General features: G+C 42.0%; 1 protein-coding gene across 2 annotated transcripts in view; it reads right to left on the bottom strand.

Moving 5' to 3' along the window:
* NT5C2 (5'-nucleotidase, cytosolic II) overlaps window positions 1–18,954 on the bottom strand; it is a 2,665,542-nt gene that overhangs the window by 954,607 nt on the left and 1,691,981 nt on the right. For both annotated transcript variants that reach the window (XM_044056570.1, XM_044056571.1), the window contains exon 10: window positions 3,930–4,013. In XM_044056570.1, coding sequence (XP_043912505.1) covers window positions 3,930–4,013 — 84 coding nt within the window. The remainder of the gene's footprint in view (window positions 1–3,929; window positions 4,014–18,954) is intronic.

Raw genomic sequence — 18,954 nt, 5'->3', positions numbered from 1 at the left:
TAATATTTAGTTATGGGTCTGGTAATTTATGGCTCTGAATGCCAGAGTTGCTGAAGTATAAACTTTCTTCCCCAGCCTCTCCATAACTTTATTCTCCTTTTCTGAAGGGAGAATGGAAATGGAGGGCAGCATCTTGGTGGCCTTGTCAGCAGACAGAATTGTTGCAGGATCTGCAGAGGGACATTTAAACAGGATTTTGATATCCTCTGGCACCTTACAGAACCTGTCTTGCCTTTTAGGGGCAGGAGGATGAGCGTCAGGGCACTTAGAGGCTGCTGAGAAAGCATTTAAAAAGGCTGGCAGAACAGGGGGGTATGGCAGATGGGGAAGGGGAATCCATCTGCAGAAGGTCATAATCCCTGTTTTCGATGTTGGACACCTGAGAACAATCCCATTTAAAGAACTCCCTCATTTTTGACAATGGTCTCCCTAAAGGAAATATCCTATCCTGGGGGAATCTATGCCATTTGATTCCTCTTTTGGGGAAGCATATCATAAAGGTGATGAAATTTAGGCAAAATATGCCAAAGTCTCATCCCCAGATGAATCATCTTCATCTGATGAAACCTCCACAACAATCCTCTTGCATGGAGTAGAAGGGGAAAGGGAAGGGAGAGAGAGAGAGAGAGAACTGAAGATTGTCTCGGGGCCATAAAAGCATTGAAGAGCCCTTGGGAGAAGGCTTGCCAATCAGCAGGCTGTTCTTGGAAGGCAGGAGAAGCATGTTTAGTTGTCAGCGTTTTCTTTTATGGAACGTCCATGCTGTGGAAGGATGAAGGGAACAACACTGCCCTACACTCAACAATATTAGTAGGGACATCTTCTCAAACAACGGTTTGTGGAATGCCACGGTGGCCTTCAGTAACAATGAGCCTGACCCCCCCAGGTCAGAATGGATGCCTATGTATCCCCGAGGACATGCTAGTAGAATCCTTTGCAGCTTCCACACTGGTACCCATGGAAGGCATGCCTAAAGACACCGAAACGGTCTCTGGGCCAGCACCGACCTTGGGAGAGACGTCCAGAATTGGAGTAGCAGCGGGTAAGTCAGACCTAGACTTCTTGGCCTTCTTAATTACTGGTCCACCTGAAGCACTCGATGTACCTTCCATATCACGTGCTAGGCACTTAAGGTGTTGGTTTTTTAGGTACAAATTAAGGGAAGCTAAATGACTATGCAGGGTCTTGGTGACAAAGGCCTTGCAAATCGAGCAAGAGGTATGGCCATGGTCAGGGCCTAGGCAAAGAGAGACAAAAGTCATGGGAGTCTTTATGGGGAATTTGCCTTACACACTGACATATGCCCTTCCTAGCTGACATGTAACCTCAATGATAACTGCAGCAAGTAAAGCAATACGAAACCCTCCCAATGGGGCATTTATCTGATAAGAATCTAAGAATCTGTAACTTCTCTGACGAGCAACAACCAAAGAAGATGATCTGACTGGTGGCAGAAAAGTTTTGAGGCTTGGTATGTGCTGACATCCACTTTATACCCAACATCATTTTATGATGGATGTAGGACCTAAACTTCATGAGATGTTGCATGTACCCTACAGTAGTGTTAGACTTTTGTACACTGGCCGGAAATACGAGTCAGACGGCGGCGGACTCCCTCATGTTATGAATACTGCAACATATGAATAGAGGGACATCAAACAAATACCACCCAATGTTGTAAATAAGTAAGTGCCTAAGTTGTTGACTACATAATATAAGTTTTATCTTTCATTTCTTACCTCAAGCGTAATTTATTCAGTTGCTTGTAACATTCAATATATTGTTCATATACATTAGGACTGAAATGATTATAAATTATGTTGTGTCCTAAGATTCCAATGGATGTAGCTGTTTCTGTGCCATCTATGTAAAAAATCTCCAGATGTCTCTGTCCCAGTTATTGTAAATGTAGTTTACTCAATCATGCTGCATTTTGTCACCACCTAGGCTGTGGTTGAAAAGGGTCCTAGGGTTCCAGGTTAACAAATAATATAAATAAAAAGATTTTACCATGTGCAAGGAATGTACCCCATGGCCACAAAGGTAATGTCTCGATACAATTCCTGCAAATTTTTCACAGTATACAAAATGAAAACTTTCTACATATTTAAGCTCATTTGCATAACACTTTTTGACAAAAATGTAGCATATCTGAGAGGCCAGAATCTCAGATCAGTGTCAAACAAGATAAGTAATGAACTGCTCCTTGGCTTAAACTCTATTGCCATGACCCCTTTTCAGCTGAAAAATAAAGGAACAATGTGAAAGCAAGGGATTAATAACATTTGCCACATCAAATCATGCATTTGCTGCAACACCTGACAATGAACATGTTGACTAAGACCTTAAATGAGGCATCTTGACTAAATGAAGTCCAAAGAAGCAAATCCTGCAAAACGTCTTCAGTACAAAACTCTGTTATTCAGAGCATGATAAAATGAGCTGTGTAACATGTTATTTGTTCATCAGCAGAACAGCCGGATGTAGTCTAACCATAGCAGTTCTCACTAAGTATGTAATGACATACCCAAATGTTCTTGACTTCTACAGTCTTGAAAGATAGGCATTGCAGCCATTAATCTCATGCTCTTCTGAACTTGTCTGTCACAGTACAATGAAAAAGACATTCCTTAAAATGCCAGCAACTATGACAATGCCGCCTCCTCTGTTAAAGGAACACTACAATCAGCATGTTCCCCTTTTCATACAAAATGACATGCGCACAACTATTTATGTACATCTGCGTAATGAATTATGAGATTTACTGTGGGAAGAGCTACACCTCTTCTATATACTCCTATATTTTTATTTACATTCTGTTAAACAAGTTAGTCCCACTACACCAATGGCATCTATTCAGGGAAGACCAGAGGTAGTATTCATACTGATTACGAGAAATCCGACTAGGTCACTGGGGGAACTTCACCTCCATTTTTTTGGTTAGTGCATTGTTATCTTTTATATCCACCTCAGCTACCATCAGCTCAGGCAGTCAAGGCACTGGTTTCATGAGTCATTAGTAGGACAGCACATTTATGAGTTCAGTGCCCTCCTACATGCTGCACTGAAGTGTCAGTATGAGAAAATTAATCCAACTACCTGTTGTGGGAATAGAACCCACAGACTTCTGACCATCAAGCAACAAGGTAATGTGATGCCTGTTGAGCTACTGAGACTTTCATATATAACTCCTGGTCACACAAATTTGAAGTAAGGGCACAGTCACACAAAGAAGTGCTTTCATTTTGCCTAATCCAATATTTGCTTCTTTTGACACTGGTGACTCTCCTACACACAAATCCATTACTACTGCACTCATTATTAAAGGAAGTGGTCAAAATACTTGCTCCCAAAAACTGAGACCACAATCAGAATACAGCTTTATTTTTCTGAAGAAAGGTAATGAAAGATTAATGTAGATTACCAAACTTAAAAAAGGACAGTGAAATGGTGGGAAGAACTACAGAGGGAGAAAGTGGGGTCACTGCCTTCACACAATATGTATATATGCCACACTGCTATATCATCACCATGAGGTACAGTTCTCCAATGGCATGCACGCTTACACAAAAAAATCTATCTTGATACGAACAATGGGAACAGATGATATTATTCTGTTGTTAACTGCTGGAAGATCCTACGTTAAAGAAAGCACCAGTTTAGGAACATGTGTGGTAAGTCAATTATTAAGCCTAGAAAAGTACTGATGGTTTCTCATGCCATAAATGCTCAATACAATGTACTTATAACCTTAGGAGATTAAAATTTGTATTTTTTGCTTCCCTGTCTGTACATGAGTTCTACCTAAAGTAATACTAAAAGCAGATAACACAACAAAATTGGACACAACATGCACACAAAAGGACAGGTGATGATCTTTTAAAGGATTTCCAGCATAAGACATGGAAAACAAAAAATAAAGAACTCACATCAGTATATTTATAATCGCTGTTGGTAGCAAGGAAGACCTTTCCCACTTCATTCATCCGACTCAGAAGAAGAGGAAGCTTGCCCTAAAAAAATGAAAATCTAGTTAGTCTCCTCTAAAGTTGAAAAAGTCAAAAATCTACTTTTCCAGTGGCTGAAACTTAAAGTGCAAAATGTACATATAATTTCCCACAAGATATGAACAATGAACTTGCATAGTGATAGTCACCATAAGGTACAGCTGTGTAGGAACTTACCATAAGAGTAGATGTTAAATTATCAGTGATGCAGCAGTCTTTAACAGTGGGACTTCAGCTGCAGCAGACCCAATGCCTGTCCCAACTTCCAGAGCTCAGCGCCACTCCCACTTCAGGCTAGACAAACCTCCATTCCTTAAGGATGTCATAACTTTCGTTGTGTAAAGCTGAGGTCTGCCCATGCCACTTTTGAGCTTTATTGCTCTGGATGACCACATGATATCCACTATGCTAGACCTTAGGCAAGGCTCTGAGTATCCTTTCCAAATAAGGAGACACTCCATGGAAAAAGGACTAAGAGAAACAACGGTGTACCAAGGCTACCTACGTGGGCAAAGACCCAGAAAGTGGAGACGAGAAAAGGGGTAAATGCACAGGGAAAGTAAAGTAAACTGAAATAAAACTATTTTCTGTGTTAAATATTTGACAGAGGTTGAGGCAGCAGGTTTAAAAGGGGGGCTTTGTTAGTGTTTCCAAGGAGCAATTCAAGTCCCATGGAGGAGTAGACGCTCTTCTTGGCAGTCTCAGATGAACAATTCCCTTCAGGAAACGTTTAACAGGCTGCAGGGATGCAGGTGGTCCATTTGCACAGGCAGTATTCAAATGTTAGCCTGGAGATCATAACCAATAATGTATGAACCAAAAAAGGTTCATAGGTTCATACTAGGCTATCTGCCCTAGGGCATTTATAAGCCTAGCCAGAATGTGTTTGGCTTTCGCCACCCATTTTAAATTTATTTTGCTATGCCCTTTTTCGCGGTTAGTATACTGTGCCTCTGTCTAACAGTGATACCCGGGGTAAACCTATGACCTCCATCCACCGGGACACCGTCTGGTCCCATTGATGCTGTGTTTTTTGCTTTGGAGAGGGCGGCTCTTACCTGAGCATCTGAGATGTCAGGGGGGCAGCACTCTGCTGGGATAGATATTTGCCCTTCTGGTGGGGAGGGGGGGGGGAGAGAAGTTTGCGCTGAACCTGTCAGCTAGGATGTTGGCAATGTCTGTGGGTTTGGTGTATTTTTTGTCATTTTGGACTAATTCTGAGCATATCTGGGAATTACCACCCAGGTTCCTAACATAACTAAAGAAAGCCTTGTGGTTATCCTTAGTGTCCTGTGCAATTTTTCTCTCGAAGCTGGCATTAGACAATTTTATGAGTGCCCGTAGTTTTTTGCTAATACTGATCAGTGATGCCTTCCCTTTTTGGGATTTTGCTCTATCATTTAGTAGCTTCCTCCTTCTATTGTATAGTTTGTTTATGACTGGGGTCCACCAGACAGGACGTCTGCCTTTGGAGGACTGGGTCTTGGTTTTATTTGGGATCTCATGATCCATGCATTCCTGAAGGTGTTCATAGAATGCGTTTATAAAGGATTCTGCGGTCTGGGCCGTATTTTCCACAGGCCCGTGGGCTTTGAAGGATTCCACCTCGGTTTTGAGGAGTGTGAAATTTGCTTTAGAGAAGTTTTTCACTGTGGTTTTCTGGGCAGGGGGTGGGGTCAGGATGTGAATATCCAGTGAGATTAGTTTATGGTCTGATCTTACCAGTGAGGGATACACTTCTGGTCTGGAGCATATAGTCCCCATGTTGGTGATGATCAGGTCCAGTATGTTTTCCCCTCTTGTGGGAGTGGTAACAAGTTGTTCCATAGCATTTGAGTTTATAAATTCTAGGAACCTTTGGGTTAGGGTGTTGGAGCTAGAGTAATGCTCCCAGTCTATGTTTGGGTAGTTGAAGTCGCCAATATAATGGTGTTTGGAGAGACCTTCATATTTTCCAGTGTTCTCAGGAAGGCCGAGTGGGGTTCCTGGGTTTGGGAGGGTGGTCTGTAGCAGGCTATAAACTGGAAGGCAGTTTTACCCACTGTTAGTTGCACATGGATAGTCTCTGATGCTTTGTGCTTTGCCACCAACCTGGAGGTGTGGGTATCTTTGATGAATATCGATACTCCCCCTCCTTTTGTGGTTCGGTCCAAGTTTTGGGGCTGAAAAGCATGGTATGAGGTATAACCTGGTAGTGCTGGGGTGCTCTCGGGAGCCCTGAACCAGGTTTCTGTTACTGCACAGATATTGATGTTCTCCATGCTAAGGAGAGTTTCGAGTGCATGCATCTTGAGATTTAGACTTCTGGCGTTGAGTAGCATTACTCTTAGTTTCTTATCCCTTGTGATACCTATGGAGGTGGGTTTGTCTTTTGAGCCTTGCCTAAAAAAGGCACTATGGAGGTAGCAAGAGCCTTTGCCAATATCCGAAAGCCCAGGGGTGACAGGTGCAAGCCGTCCCTAGCGAAGCATCATGGCTTGTCGAGCATATCATCCCAGGCTGACAGGCATTGGATCCCCTTTGAATGACATCAGTACTTAAGCCAATTGTTGAAATTGATCATCTTTGTCTTCATATTGTGGCATCATTCTTGGTGAGGGTAAGATGCTACTCAAGGTCAGGGTCATACCGGCCTGGGCTACATGCTCAGAGAGCTCCTCTATATCTCTTTTCATGTAGTCCAGGGAGGTACGTCTCAGGTCATTCACACCAGCATGGACAATGACTGAGTCATATTTGTACTTGCCTTGGAGTGACCTGAGTGCTTGTGTTATGTGGCGGATCCTAGCGCCCGACAGGCTGCTCACCGTGACGCTCTCCTTGTTCAGCCTGGTGAGCGGGACGTCAGTGTGCCTGACGATAGAGTCACCTATTACAAGTGTATCAGGTGTGTTGTTTAGTCTTAAGGGCTGTGACTGTTCGGCACACTGGCTTTGTGAGATATGTGTTGCATGTGTTTTGTTTTGGGGTAGCGATTGCTTGGGTGTCTGCTTTGGAGGTCTCTGCTGCTTAGGCAGATCTTTATTTAGAGCCTCCGAGTATGTTTTTGTGTGATTATGTGTTTGGTTTGCTGTCGTGGTAGGTCTATGTGAGACTGGAATTGTAGTGAGTGTGGTTTCCTTCTCCTCCTGACTGGTTATGCCAGTACTGAGTTGAGAGAGCTTAGCCTCCAGTTTGGCTATATGGTTGCATCTCTCACATGTGTTGGAATTTGTTGGGAGGAGGAGGAGAGGGTTGTCTGTGTACATGAGACAGTTGTAACATTGCCTCAAGATTCCCAGATTCACCTGCTGGACCAGAGAGGAGATTGACAACTGACCTTTGGACATGCTAGAAAAATATTGTGAATTCCTTTATAATTGAAAACAAGGGCCAGTGGGGAGTGAGGGTGTAGTGCTTTTAATTTTTAGTGCTGACTTATATAATTGCTTTAGTGAGCAAGTGCCAGGTAACTTAAGTGCAATGTGTTACAGGTAACTTAAATGCAAAAATGACAAACAGTAACTTTCTTTCAAGTGAAACAAGAAAATAAGTACAGTAAGCAATGCAGATATCACTAGTGATCCACAGAAGCGCTGAGAAGCCGCGTATTAGGTGGAATTAGCGTTCCAGGGAAATAACAAGCAAACAAACAACAAGCATATAAACAAAGCTAGATTCAGCAGGCCTGGATCTAGTCTATGCTACAGAAAACAAGGTATACCAATTTCAGTAAGATACAGTTCAAATATTCAGGCACTATAAACCTTTAACCAGAAATTCCCAGCTCAGAAGGGCAGAGTCCAGCCTCTTCTCCCACAAGAGTGCAGACCACGAACCTTCTTAATGTAAAATAACTGGCCTGAAGCCCAAGTGCTTAAACCAGAACTAATACAATTTAAGAATAGCAGACACTGGGCTCTCAATCAGCAGTTCCCAACTTAAAAGGATGAAAGCTACCTGTCCTGCCACCACAGTGCATGCCACAAACCTTCCTAATGTAAAACAACTGGTCTGAAGCCCAAGTGCTTAATCCAAAAGACTTAAGGAGTGATAGCTACACTTTAATCAAGTTACTACCAAGCAGTAATAAATACAATTGAATGCTATTAAAAGTCCTCTGCCTCTCCTCTCTTACTTTCTAAATCACCCAAGAGAGAAGCGGGATCAGATGGAGTGTATATAGAAGGAGACCTGTCCCTCTAAAGATGAAGGCATCCACTGAACAAGTTTTTTTTACAGTTTTCTGCAGCAAAACTTCCTGAGCTGTTTGCTGTTCAGAGAACCAAACAGGTCTACTTCTCTGGCATCCCACTAATGAACAATATGGAGAGAAACACCCCCATCTGCCCACCACTAAGTTCAGCTAGGATCAGAAGCAGACTGCCTTTAAGGTCATCTGGATTCAGAAGCAATACTGCAGGCAATTAAGGCATCCTATGAAAGCAGCAAGAACGAGTCTCCCCTTGTTTATTGATGTAGACGTACTTTCAGTGGTTCAACAGACAGCACACTTGTCTGGTGCTGAAAGATCAAAATACTATGGGTTCTACTCTCACATCAAGAGCATGGGTTCATTTTCCACTACTGACAATGCAGTACAACATAAGTGGGGGTGCTGCACTTTGGACTATGTCATCCTATGAGTAAGATGCTAAACCAGGTTGTCATCTGCCTAAATCGGTGGTAAGTAGATGTAAAAGATCTCATGGTACTTAATTAATTTCTTTATATTTTGTTAACTAGGTTATCCCCACTAGGCTAATGGCTTCTTTTTATGGGAGACCCAAGGAGGTATTCAGACTGATTAACAGAAATTTGGCCAGGACATCAAGGAACTTTACTTCCTCTCTTTGATAACAGTAAAATAAATACATAAATGCACCGCATTATGGTAGTTTTGTCTGTTGACACCTGAAAAAAAAAAAAAAAAACTCTCTCTTCCAGCTGGGCTTGAAGACACACAGTGCCTGAAACTGGGCAAAGTCCTTTACAATACACATTTATACACTTCCACATTTGCACCCTAGACCACTTATTTGTACCCTGAGGTCTCCCGAGGGTGCCCCAAGTCAGGTCTGAAACATCTGTGGTTAGAGTCTGTTTTTATTTTTGTTTTGTTTGAAGGGTACCCCTTGACTCACTCTGATATATTTGCATCACCATCCTACTTCTCTAGCGACAGGTGGCAGCATAGGTAGGTACCACCTTGGGAGCCTAAGTGGCAGCTTCAAGTACTTAGATGTAAATGTAGTTTTCTCATTAACAGTATAACTGGGAGGATGGGCTGAGGGGACAGGATGGGCAAAGAGAACTGAAAATTCCAGTGGCAACAGAAATTCCTTGGCTTAACTACTGAAACTAGAGCCATCTTTGGAAGTAATGTTTCAGAAATTCTACCCTGTCAGTTGGGAGGTAGGCCTCTGGTTGTAGGAACCTAGTATAGATGCAAGAAATACCATTTCTTAGAAGGGGTGAGACCTGACTTGGAGAAGCTGATGTAAAAACATCCACAGGGAAAGTACAGTAGTGTACACTTACCATAAAGGTAGATGTTCAAGTGTATTCACTATTGCAGTCATTACATTTGGGTAATCCTGCTGGCAGGTTGCCCTCAGTCGGCCTGAATTCCAAAGTCCTGGGTCCTGCGTTGGCTGCTGTCGCCCCTTCCCTGACATCAGGTCGTCAGGGGTATAAAAGAAGCAGCCAATGCCATTTTCTTTGGTTTTTCTTGCCCCAGATGTCAGGTGCCCCCTAAAAAGGCTGCCAAAATTTATATACATATGTATAATTACAGCACCAATATAAACTTTACCTTCATCTACAAGCAAATACACCACATAGGTTGTATAAATCAGAGAAGGAACGATAGGTTCCATTAGAAGAAAAGGGGGATGGTTTCGGTAACCTGGACTGCAACAGTGAATACACTTGAACATCTACAGTTATGATAAGTGTACACAACTGTACTATGTTCTTCGTGTTTCACTGTTGCAGTCATCACATTTGGGTAGAGTCCCAAAGCTACGGTTGGGAGGCTGAAGCTAAACAGAATTAGGAGCAGCTATGAGGCCCTGCAGAACTTCAGTGGCAAAGCCTGCCCTGGATTTAGAGTAGAATGGCAGATGATAGTGCTTTGTAAAGGAGTGCACTGAACTCCAAGTAGCAGCCTCTAAAATGTCCTTGGTAGGTACTCCCCTGAGAAAGGCTGCTGAAGTGGTTGCAGCTCTGGTTGAGTGTGGCATAATGCCCTTAGGTACTGGCATGCCATGGTGTACATAGCAGAAACAAATTCAGTGGACTATCACTTTGAAATGGTCTGCTTTGAGAATAGCCTTTCCTTGTGATCCTGCAGCATATGTCACTAGTAATTGCTCTATCTTTCTGAAAACTTTGGTTCTGTCCAAGTAGAATCTTAGCTGTCTGTGTATGTCCAAAGAATGCAGAATTCTCTCCTCCTTGTTCTGTGGATTTGGATAAAAAGTTGGCAGGTGAATAGTTTCGTTAAGAGCCAGATTGGACACCACCTTAGGCATAAATGTTGGGTTTGTCCTCAGAGAGACCCTGTCTGGATAAAAAATGATAAAAGGTTGCACAGCCATGAGTGCCTGTAGCTCTGAAACTCGTCTTGCAGAAGTCATTGCTTGGAGCAGAGCTGTTTTCCAAGATAAAAACTTTATATCAGCAGTAGCAGCTAGCTCAAAAGGAGGCAGGGTGAGATTTTCCAAGACATAGTTGAGGTCCCATGCAGGCACTGGTGATCTCCTTGTAGGCCTTAAATTTTTGGCTCCTCTGAGGTACTGCTTTAATAAGGGATGAGAAAAGATTGGTGGCTCTACACTGTAATGAGCCGAAATGGCAGAGGCATGAATTTTAATAGATGAAACGGATAGGCCTTTGTCCAGCATCTCAGTTAAGTATTGCAAAAATCTGAGGAATATCTGGCACAGCTGTATCAGTTCCTTGTGCCTGGTTCCAAGCACAGAATCTCTTCCATTTTCCAGCATAAGATTTTCTAGTACTAGGCCTTCTGGCTTCCAAAATGACATCCATCACAGCTTTACTGAGAGGTGTGTTTAGTATGACTACATTATTCGCCATGCTTCCAGGTTTAAAGTCCTGAGATGGCTGTGCCGGATCTGACTGTTTTGCTGGGACAGTAGATGAGGTATTTGAGGTAAGGTCCAAGCTGGGCATTGAGACAAGCTCCTTAGTATTGGATACCAGTACTGGCGGGACCAGTCTGGGGCAATCAGTATCATCTTTGGCTTCTCCTGTCTGACCTTTAGGAGTACCTTGGGAAGGAGAGGCAGAGGGGGAAATGCATATACTGATAGGTTTTTCCAGTTGAAAGATAGGGCGTCCACTTTCCTTGCTTGTCTGTGATAAATCCTTGTGCAGAATCTTTTTAGTTGGTAGTTGTGAGGGGAGGCAAATAGATCTATGTCCGGGCATCTCCATTTCCTTGTTATCATGCTGAAGACTTGTGGATCCGGGTGCCACTTGTGGGGATTCATGAGGTTTCTGCTTAGTTCGTCTGCCAGAGTATTTTTCCTTCCTGGCAGGAAGTGTGCCTGCAGATGTACTTGGTAAGTCAATGCTGTGTCCCACAAAGTCATGGCTAGTCTGCAAAGGGGGGGGGGGTAAGAATGTGTGCCCCCCTGCTTGTTTATATACCACATGACTGTGGTGTTGTCTGTCTTTATCAGAAGTTGTCCTGGATGAGGTAGGTCCTTGAAGGCTGTCAGGGCATTTTGAACTGCTAGCATTTCTTTTTGATTGATAAGTAGATGCATTTGGTTTGAGGTCCATGTGCCCTGAATGCGTCTTCCTGCCATGTAGGCCCCCCAGGCATAATCTGATGCATCTGTTGTTAGTGTCTGCCTGGCTGGGGCTAATGTGAATGGCTGTCCCTTGTTTTGGTGACAAGCCTTTGCCCACCATCGAAACTACTGTTGCAGGCAGGGAATGAGAGTCATCATAGTTTCCAGGCTGTGGCAATGTTGAGTCCAAACACCTTTTAGGTACCATTGAAGTTTTCTCATATGCAGTCTTGCATATGGAATTAGTAGGATGCAGGATGCCATGAAGCCCAAAGCTTGCAGACTTTTTCTTGCAGATAACTGGGCCTTTGGTGCCAACATTTTGAAAAAGGTAGTCAGTTTGTCTGGCATGAGATAAACCATCTGGGCCGTTGTATTTAAGCTTGCCCCCAAGAATATTATCTCTTGAGAGGGTACTAATTTTGATTTCTTTTCGTTGACTGTGTACCCTAGGCATGTTAGAAGTCTTTTCACAAATGCCAGATGCTGAAGAAGAATGTCCTTGTTCGCTGCTTGAATTAGACAGTCATCCAAGTAAGGATATATTTGTATTCCTCTTTGTCTGCAGAATGCAATTACTGGTGCCAGGCACTTTGTAAAGACCCTGGGTGCAGTAGATAAGCCAAAGGGCAGTGCAGAGAATTGGTAATGTACTGAGCCAGCCTTGAATCTGAGGCATCTTCTGCATATTTGTCTGATTGGGACATGCAGGTATGCCTCTTTTAGGTCTAAAGTCACAAGCCAAGCGTTCTTGCCCAGCATGGGCAGAAGCTGCTACAAAGTCAACATCTTGAATTTTGGTATATCCAGGAATGTGTTCAGAATAGGCCTTGTCATTTCTGGGTACCAAGAACAGTCTTGAGTAAAATCTTTGTCCCTGCTCTTGCTCTGGTACTTGCTGAATGGCCCCCATGTCCATGAGGGATGCGACTTGTTTTTGTGCCTCTGCCCATTGATTTTTTTGGCAGATCTGGCCAGCCATTTGCCTTTGGCAGGGTATGAAAATGGAACTTGTAGCCTTGTGACACGATACTTAGGACCCACTTGTCCTGGGTTACAATGTGCCAATTTTGAGAAAAAAGTGTTAATTTTCCCCCTAAGGGTGTTGCCAGGAGATAGTGCTTGGTGCACGCAGGGGGAAGTCATTGGGACTGTTTCCTGTATGGTTGTGATTTGTCTTCTCCAACTTTGGAGGTAGAAGCATCTCACTGCTTTGACCGGTATGAACCTTACACCTGGGATCTGCTTCTAGGGTGTCTGGATCTGCCCCTTTGAGGTCTGTCTGACACAGGAAAGGACCAATTCTTTGTTGGCCAGTGTCTACTAAACCTAGGTGGCTGTATTTGTAAGAAATATTTCACCGTTTGCATAGATTTAGCTTTGTCCTCCATTTTCTTTAACACCTCTTCTGCTTTAACACCAAAGTATCATGCTGTAAAGGTGCATCTAATAATTTAACTTTAACATGATCAGGCAGATTTTGTTCCTTTAACCAAGCATGCCTCCTAATTACAGAACCTGTAACTGCGGCCCTGCAGGAGGCCTCTAAGGAATCAAAACCACATTGCAAAGTATGCTTTCCAACTTGTTCAGCTGCATGCAGTAAATCTTGCATTTCTTTGTTTTCTGCACATTCAGAGTTTAACAACATTTTCTGTTTAAGCAATGCCATGGCATGTTGCTGATATTTGAGCATATGAAACTGACAGTTTAAGGCCCTTATAGTCAAGGTAGCAGATGTGTAAACCTTTTTTCCCCATCTATCCAGTGCCCTAGAATCTCTGTCAGAGGGGGTAGGGTTTTTTGCAGCGGAAGCCTTAACTCCTTTGGGACCCTGAGAAATAGTTCCTGGGTCTGCAGCAGGGTTTTTAAAAAGGAATTTATGAGAGTCAGGAACCCTGTAATATCTGTCAGGGTTAACAGGAGCTGGAGGTAAGGAGTCAGGGGTAAGACTAGACTCCAAAAACACATCATCTACAATGTCTAACACAGGTGAGATGGCTAGTGGCTTGTGTTGAGGTAGTAAAAGGAAATCCCTGAGCCTCTTTTTAGATTCTGAAAAATCCTGGCTCTCCCATTGGAAATGCTCCTTCATGGTATGTAAGGTTTCCCCAAAAGAATAGTCCTCTGGAGGAGAAGCTGAAGGTATACATTCTTCAGCATCAGAATCCTCATGGGGGGGGGAGAAAATATTCCTGATCAGAAGAGGAATCAGAACAAATGGAAACCTGATCAGAAGATTCATAGTCAGTCTCTTGCCTAGGCCTCTTTTCAGGAGGAGGATGGGAACCCCTGATCAAGGTAATCAAGTCTTCGGCCATTTTGAGCATAGAGTCCTGACCACGTGGCTCTTGAGTTTGTTTCTTTGCTTTAGAAGGTGCTTTAGTCTTTGCCTTTGAAGGTGAAGTCGGTTTAATGTAAAGATGTTTAGGTCTGATTACACCCTCAGAAGCCGGTGCCTGCTCAGCGGCTCAGACCCATTAGAAGGGATAATATCCGAGACTCCAATACCTTGAGTTTCCAGTGGCATGGCCAACTCCATATGGGAGTCAGTAGCGGCCTGCGACTCTAAAGTAGTGGGCGTCAGGAGCTGAGAAACTGAGGACCGGTGAACTGGCGACTGGCTTAGGAGAAGCTTCGTCATCGGTTCTGTGACTCGGTTGTCTATCTCTCTCCTTTTCTTTGTGTTTTTTGTGAACTCCGGTAGTCGGATGGCTATCAGATGACATTTCTGGATAATTAAACCGGCGTCCAAAATAGTTTAAAGCAAAATCATACCGACGCTTAACAGTGCGTTGGTTAAATCTAGCACAAAACCGACAACCAGAAAACTTGTGATCAGGGCCTAGGCAAGGAATACAGTAAGAATGAAAGTCCTTATGAGGTATTTGCTTTCCACAAGAAATACAATTATTTACTTTTTCTGACATTGGTCTGGAGCAAGAAAAAACTTTCCCCAACGGGGTACTTAGCTTTATTGAAGACTTCGGATCTGAAACTCGAACACGAAAATCTCAGGAGTCGGCTGACCAGCACTTGCGAACTGCTTCTGCTTCGGGCACAGCGCAGCAAGAAAGGCTGAAGAAAATGGCATCGGCTGCTTCTTTTATACCCCTGACGACCTGACGTCATGGAAGGGGCGACAGCAGCCGACGCAGGACCCAGGACTTTGGAATTCAGGCCGAGTGAGGGCAACCTGCCAGCAGGATTACCCAAATGTAATGACTGCAACAGTGAAACATGAAGAACATTTGCAGAGTCCTCTCTACATCCTCTTAGAATATTATCTGAATGAAGCTGTTGTCCCAGTAGGGGTAAATGTGAATGCCCTTGGTTTTACAATACGCAACTCCTGGAACCTGGCACTTTGTAAAAACCCATGGTGCAACTGCCAGTCCAAAAGGGAAGGAGGTAAAGTGATAGCATAAGCACTTTGTCTTGAATATGACAAAGCATCTGTGGTCCCTGTGGAAAGACATACAAAGATAGGCATCTTTGAAATCCAGAGTAACAATCAGAGTTTGCGGGAAAAGGACTAGTAAGAGGGCTTGCAATTTCAGCATTCTGAATTTTGGAACATTCGGATAGATCGAGGATGCGACTCCAGAGGCATTCCCTTCCGTGCAGTAGGAACAGTCTTTGAGTAGAAGACTATGTTCTAGTACTATTTTGTTGCACTTTCTGTGACTTACAGTTGTAGAGTCCTGTTGGATGAAAGTGGATGGAAGATGTGGATCCAGAAGCAATCAGTCCCTTAGAATAGGTGGAATGCCTGAACATTTTTAGGCTTTCTTAGGAATATTAGTTTGTAACCATGACATATTATATAATAAAGCACCTACTTATTTTCTGTGATGCTATCCCAGTTTCTTATGCACTGGGTTACCTGCCTTCAATCTTTAGGATTGGCAGGGAAAAAGGATGGAGTGGGAGTATTGGTGAAAGGTGGGGAAGGGAGATGTTTCAAGTAGTCATGACTGTACTCCAAGAGGTACAGGAGCCCTCCCCTTTTGATCTATTTGCTATCTTTTTTGGCTATTCATCTTTGGCATTTTTATTACCGTTTCCCTGTCCATTATGGTAGGGCCCAGACTCAGATAAGCAATTCCCCCTAACCCCATAGATTTCCCTCTTTCCTGCATTTCTGCATACCTCACAAGGAGGGGTTCCCAAACAGCAACGTCTTATCTAGGGCACCATTAAGGTGCTGAAATTGCCATCATTTGATAGGGATTGCATACTCAGCAAGTCTTTTGATAATGGACTTCATAGCTGCTGCCCAGGATGCTACATCCATTGCATCACAGCCACTTCCTGATAGAGAACTTAGCCATCTGACTGACTGACTTGCTAAGAGATAATACTTCTGCCCTCAGATTCTCTTCAGTCACCACAAAAATCTTCTCCTTTATCTGGTCTACAAAAGGAATTTAAACTTGGTCACGTATGCCTGCAAATAGCTCTGAAGGTTAAAACGGCAAGTCAGTGTGCTTTTTTTTTTGCAAACTAGTATAATACGCTACTTTCCTCATCTATGAAGAGAGAATTAGGAGCAGGCACTAATTCTGACCCTTTCTCTGAAACTAGAAACACCACTGCTTGAGCTGCACAGGGTTTCTGTTAGAGTGTGTTCAACAGTGAATAAAAGATTGAAATTAATTCTGTTGTAAAGATGCTGAAAGATAAAGCATAGAAAAAAAGTTTGCTTGAATGTAGGTATAGAGTTTAGGAATGTAAAATGGGCATCCATACTATTTGTATAACAGACAGGCTTCTGTTCTTCACAACATCAGAAAAAAGCCTAAAAAGCCATTCTGGAAAGCAAGTATTACATGCGTTTCTCATGTTTGTAGATCTATTAATGGACACAAGATATTTTCTGAGCAGTTTGGTTCTCACAGATGTTTCCTTACAGACTTCTGTCAATGGACATGTTTATATAGTACGTGTTTTCCTCAAAATATTTTCTAAAAGACATGTTTGTCGCAATATTAAGAAAAGCTTGATGTAATTTCTCACAGATAAATGGACATGGCTTTTTATAGAATTAACAGAAAATTCTAAAAAGCAAATTCTCACATCAGAAGTGCTTAAATGGTTTCACAATAGAAAAGTCTAAAATCAGACATTACGTGATTTCCCAAAACATATACCAAGAGAGAAACAAGATTTGAAGTGTGGGACAAAAAGGGTATATAGGATTTTATACTATACTATACTATACTATGTTAGAGGTATTTTGTAGGAACTCAGGTTCCAAGGTAACTGGAAAATGGAAAGCCATAAATCCATCGTCCATATCAGTTGTGAAGGAAAAACTTTGCACATTAAATTTGTAAACTCATCTTGTTTGCTATAAAAATAAGTTATTTATTAGTAACCGTGCTTATAATAATAGAATTGTGCTGCAAAATATATTTCTTTATCAGTCTGCAATTTGGAAGGCTTGGTGTTTTAAAGAGACTACAGATGCAGTCATGCAAAACTCTGTCTCTCTGATTCAGTAGTAAACAGCCAGCAAGATTTTGTGTCTTAGGAAGACTTTGGTTCCAGTCCAGTCCGGAAGTACAGCACATCACAGCAGCACCTACATAAATTGCAATTTTTCAGTGGTGACCCTGATGTAATCCAAACACAGGGAGAGTAGTGATGCCTTGTATAAGGTCACTCTAGTAAAAGCACAGTAACTAACATTTATTTTGAGTACTTCAGTTTTCTAAAGTTTCTATAGCTTGCAAAAGTACAGTTTCTCAGACATCTGAATCTGGCGTGAGACTGCAGTGCAGGAAATTGAACAGTGGAGCAGTGCCATAAATTCTCCAAGAAAAGTAATGAGCAAAGTACAAGACTGAAACTGCGAGCTTTGTTTTACAAACTTCACAAGTGACTACAGAGACTTTTTTCAACCATCTACAATAAAGCAGCCTGGCCATCTGCCTCCTTGCTGACTGGTAAGAAAAATTTTCTGTGTTACATACAGTATGGATGCCAGTAAAGGTGATTATAACATAATACAGTGTTGGGATATACAGCGCATCAGCAAAAGTAAAACCTTATCAGGCAAGTTGATAGTAAGGCATTATGCAGATGGATTACAGTATTTGACTGGTATCTCAAAGAAAACCATGTGTGGTATGACAGATGTTTATTGTGTAAATCATATGAAATGGCTTTCTGTGTACAATGTCATAAAAATACAGTGTATGCCATTATTCAAAGGTTAGACTGTGCAGACAAACATTTTAATGGTAAAGAACCAGAAAAGGTTAATATGCTTACATTATATTCAGATGTTGAACTGTTATGTCCTGTCACCACATGTGAAAGATTTATTTCAGAGTTACAAAAACAATCAAATCAGTTACTTTCAGAAACTCCAGTACATCTTGTTACAAAAGAATGTAATAAACTTCTAAAAGACAGACACAATGAGCTCAAGAAGCTTAGACAAGTTATACACACATTTTTTTCAAAAGTGCATAGGAGTTTTAGATTCAGCAGAACAGGTTACTAAAAATATCAGGAAAACCATGCAACATTACAGGAAACTCTTGAACAGCAGTTACATGATAAAGATGAACTGACAGAGACTGACTTCCTGCACACAACAGCTGAGCTTAAAAAAACATTGCAAAAGAGCAGCAAACTACAGCTGATCTGTACAAAAAAGGCATATTTTACAATATACATGTGTTTTGAAAATGGTTAAGCATACATGGTAGGTTCTGATGTATGGACAAATCATTCCCAAATGTTTTAAAACTTTCACTCAGTTAAAGCAAGACATTTATCAGTACTACAGTAAAGAAGAGCATATGACTGCCATTCTCGTAGCATAGTCAAAAGGTACACAAAACAGTTCTAGTGCATAAAAATCAAATGAGAGTAGTTAACAGTAAACATCTGAAATCACAAGATTGACATGCATGTATTTTCTTTTCATCTAAAGTACATCTGTTAAAATGCACAAGAATGAAAGGCAGACAACAGCAAATATAAATAATGTAAATATAAACATGTGTTAGTTAAGCCAATGTCTATTTTGTTTGTTACAATTTTTTATAATTGTATAGTAACACCACACCAAACAGTCAATCCTCTGCTAGACAATTTAAAAAATATATAATAAAATCACAAATGGCATT

The sequence above is a fragment of the Protopterus annectens genome, chromosome 14.part0, assembly GCF_019279795.1.
Source record: "Protopterus annectens isolate FY-2018-M chromosome 14.part0, PAN1.0, whole genome shotgun sequence".
NCBI lineage: Eukaryota > Metazoa > Chordata > Ceratodontiformes > Protopteridae > Protopterus > Protopterus annectens.
The sequence above is the reverse complement of the archived record's forward strand: the minus strand, read 5'-3'. Positions and strand labels throughout refer to the sequence as shown.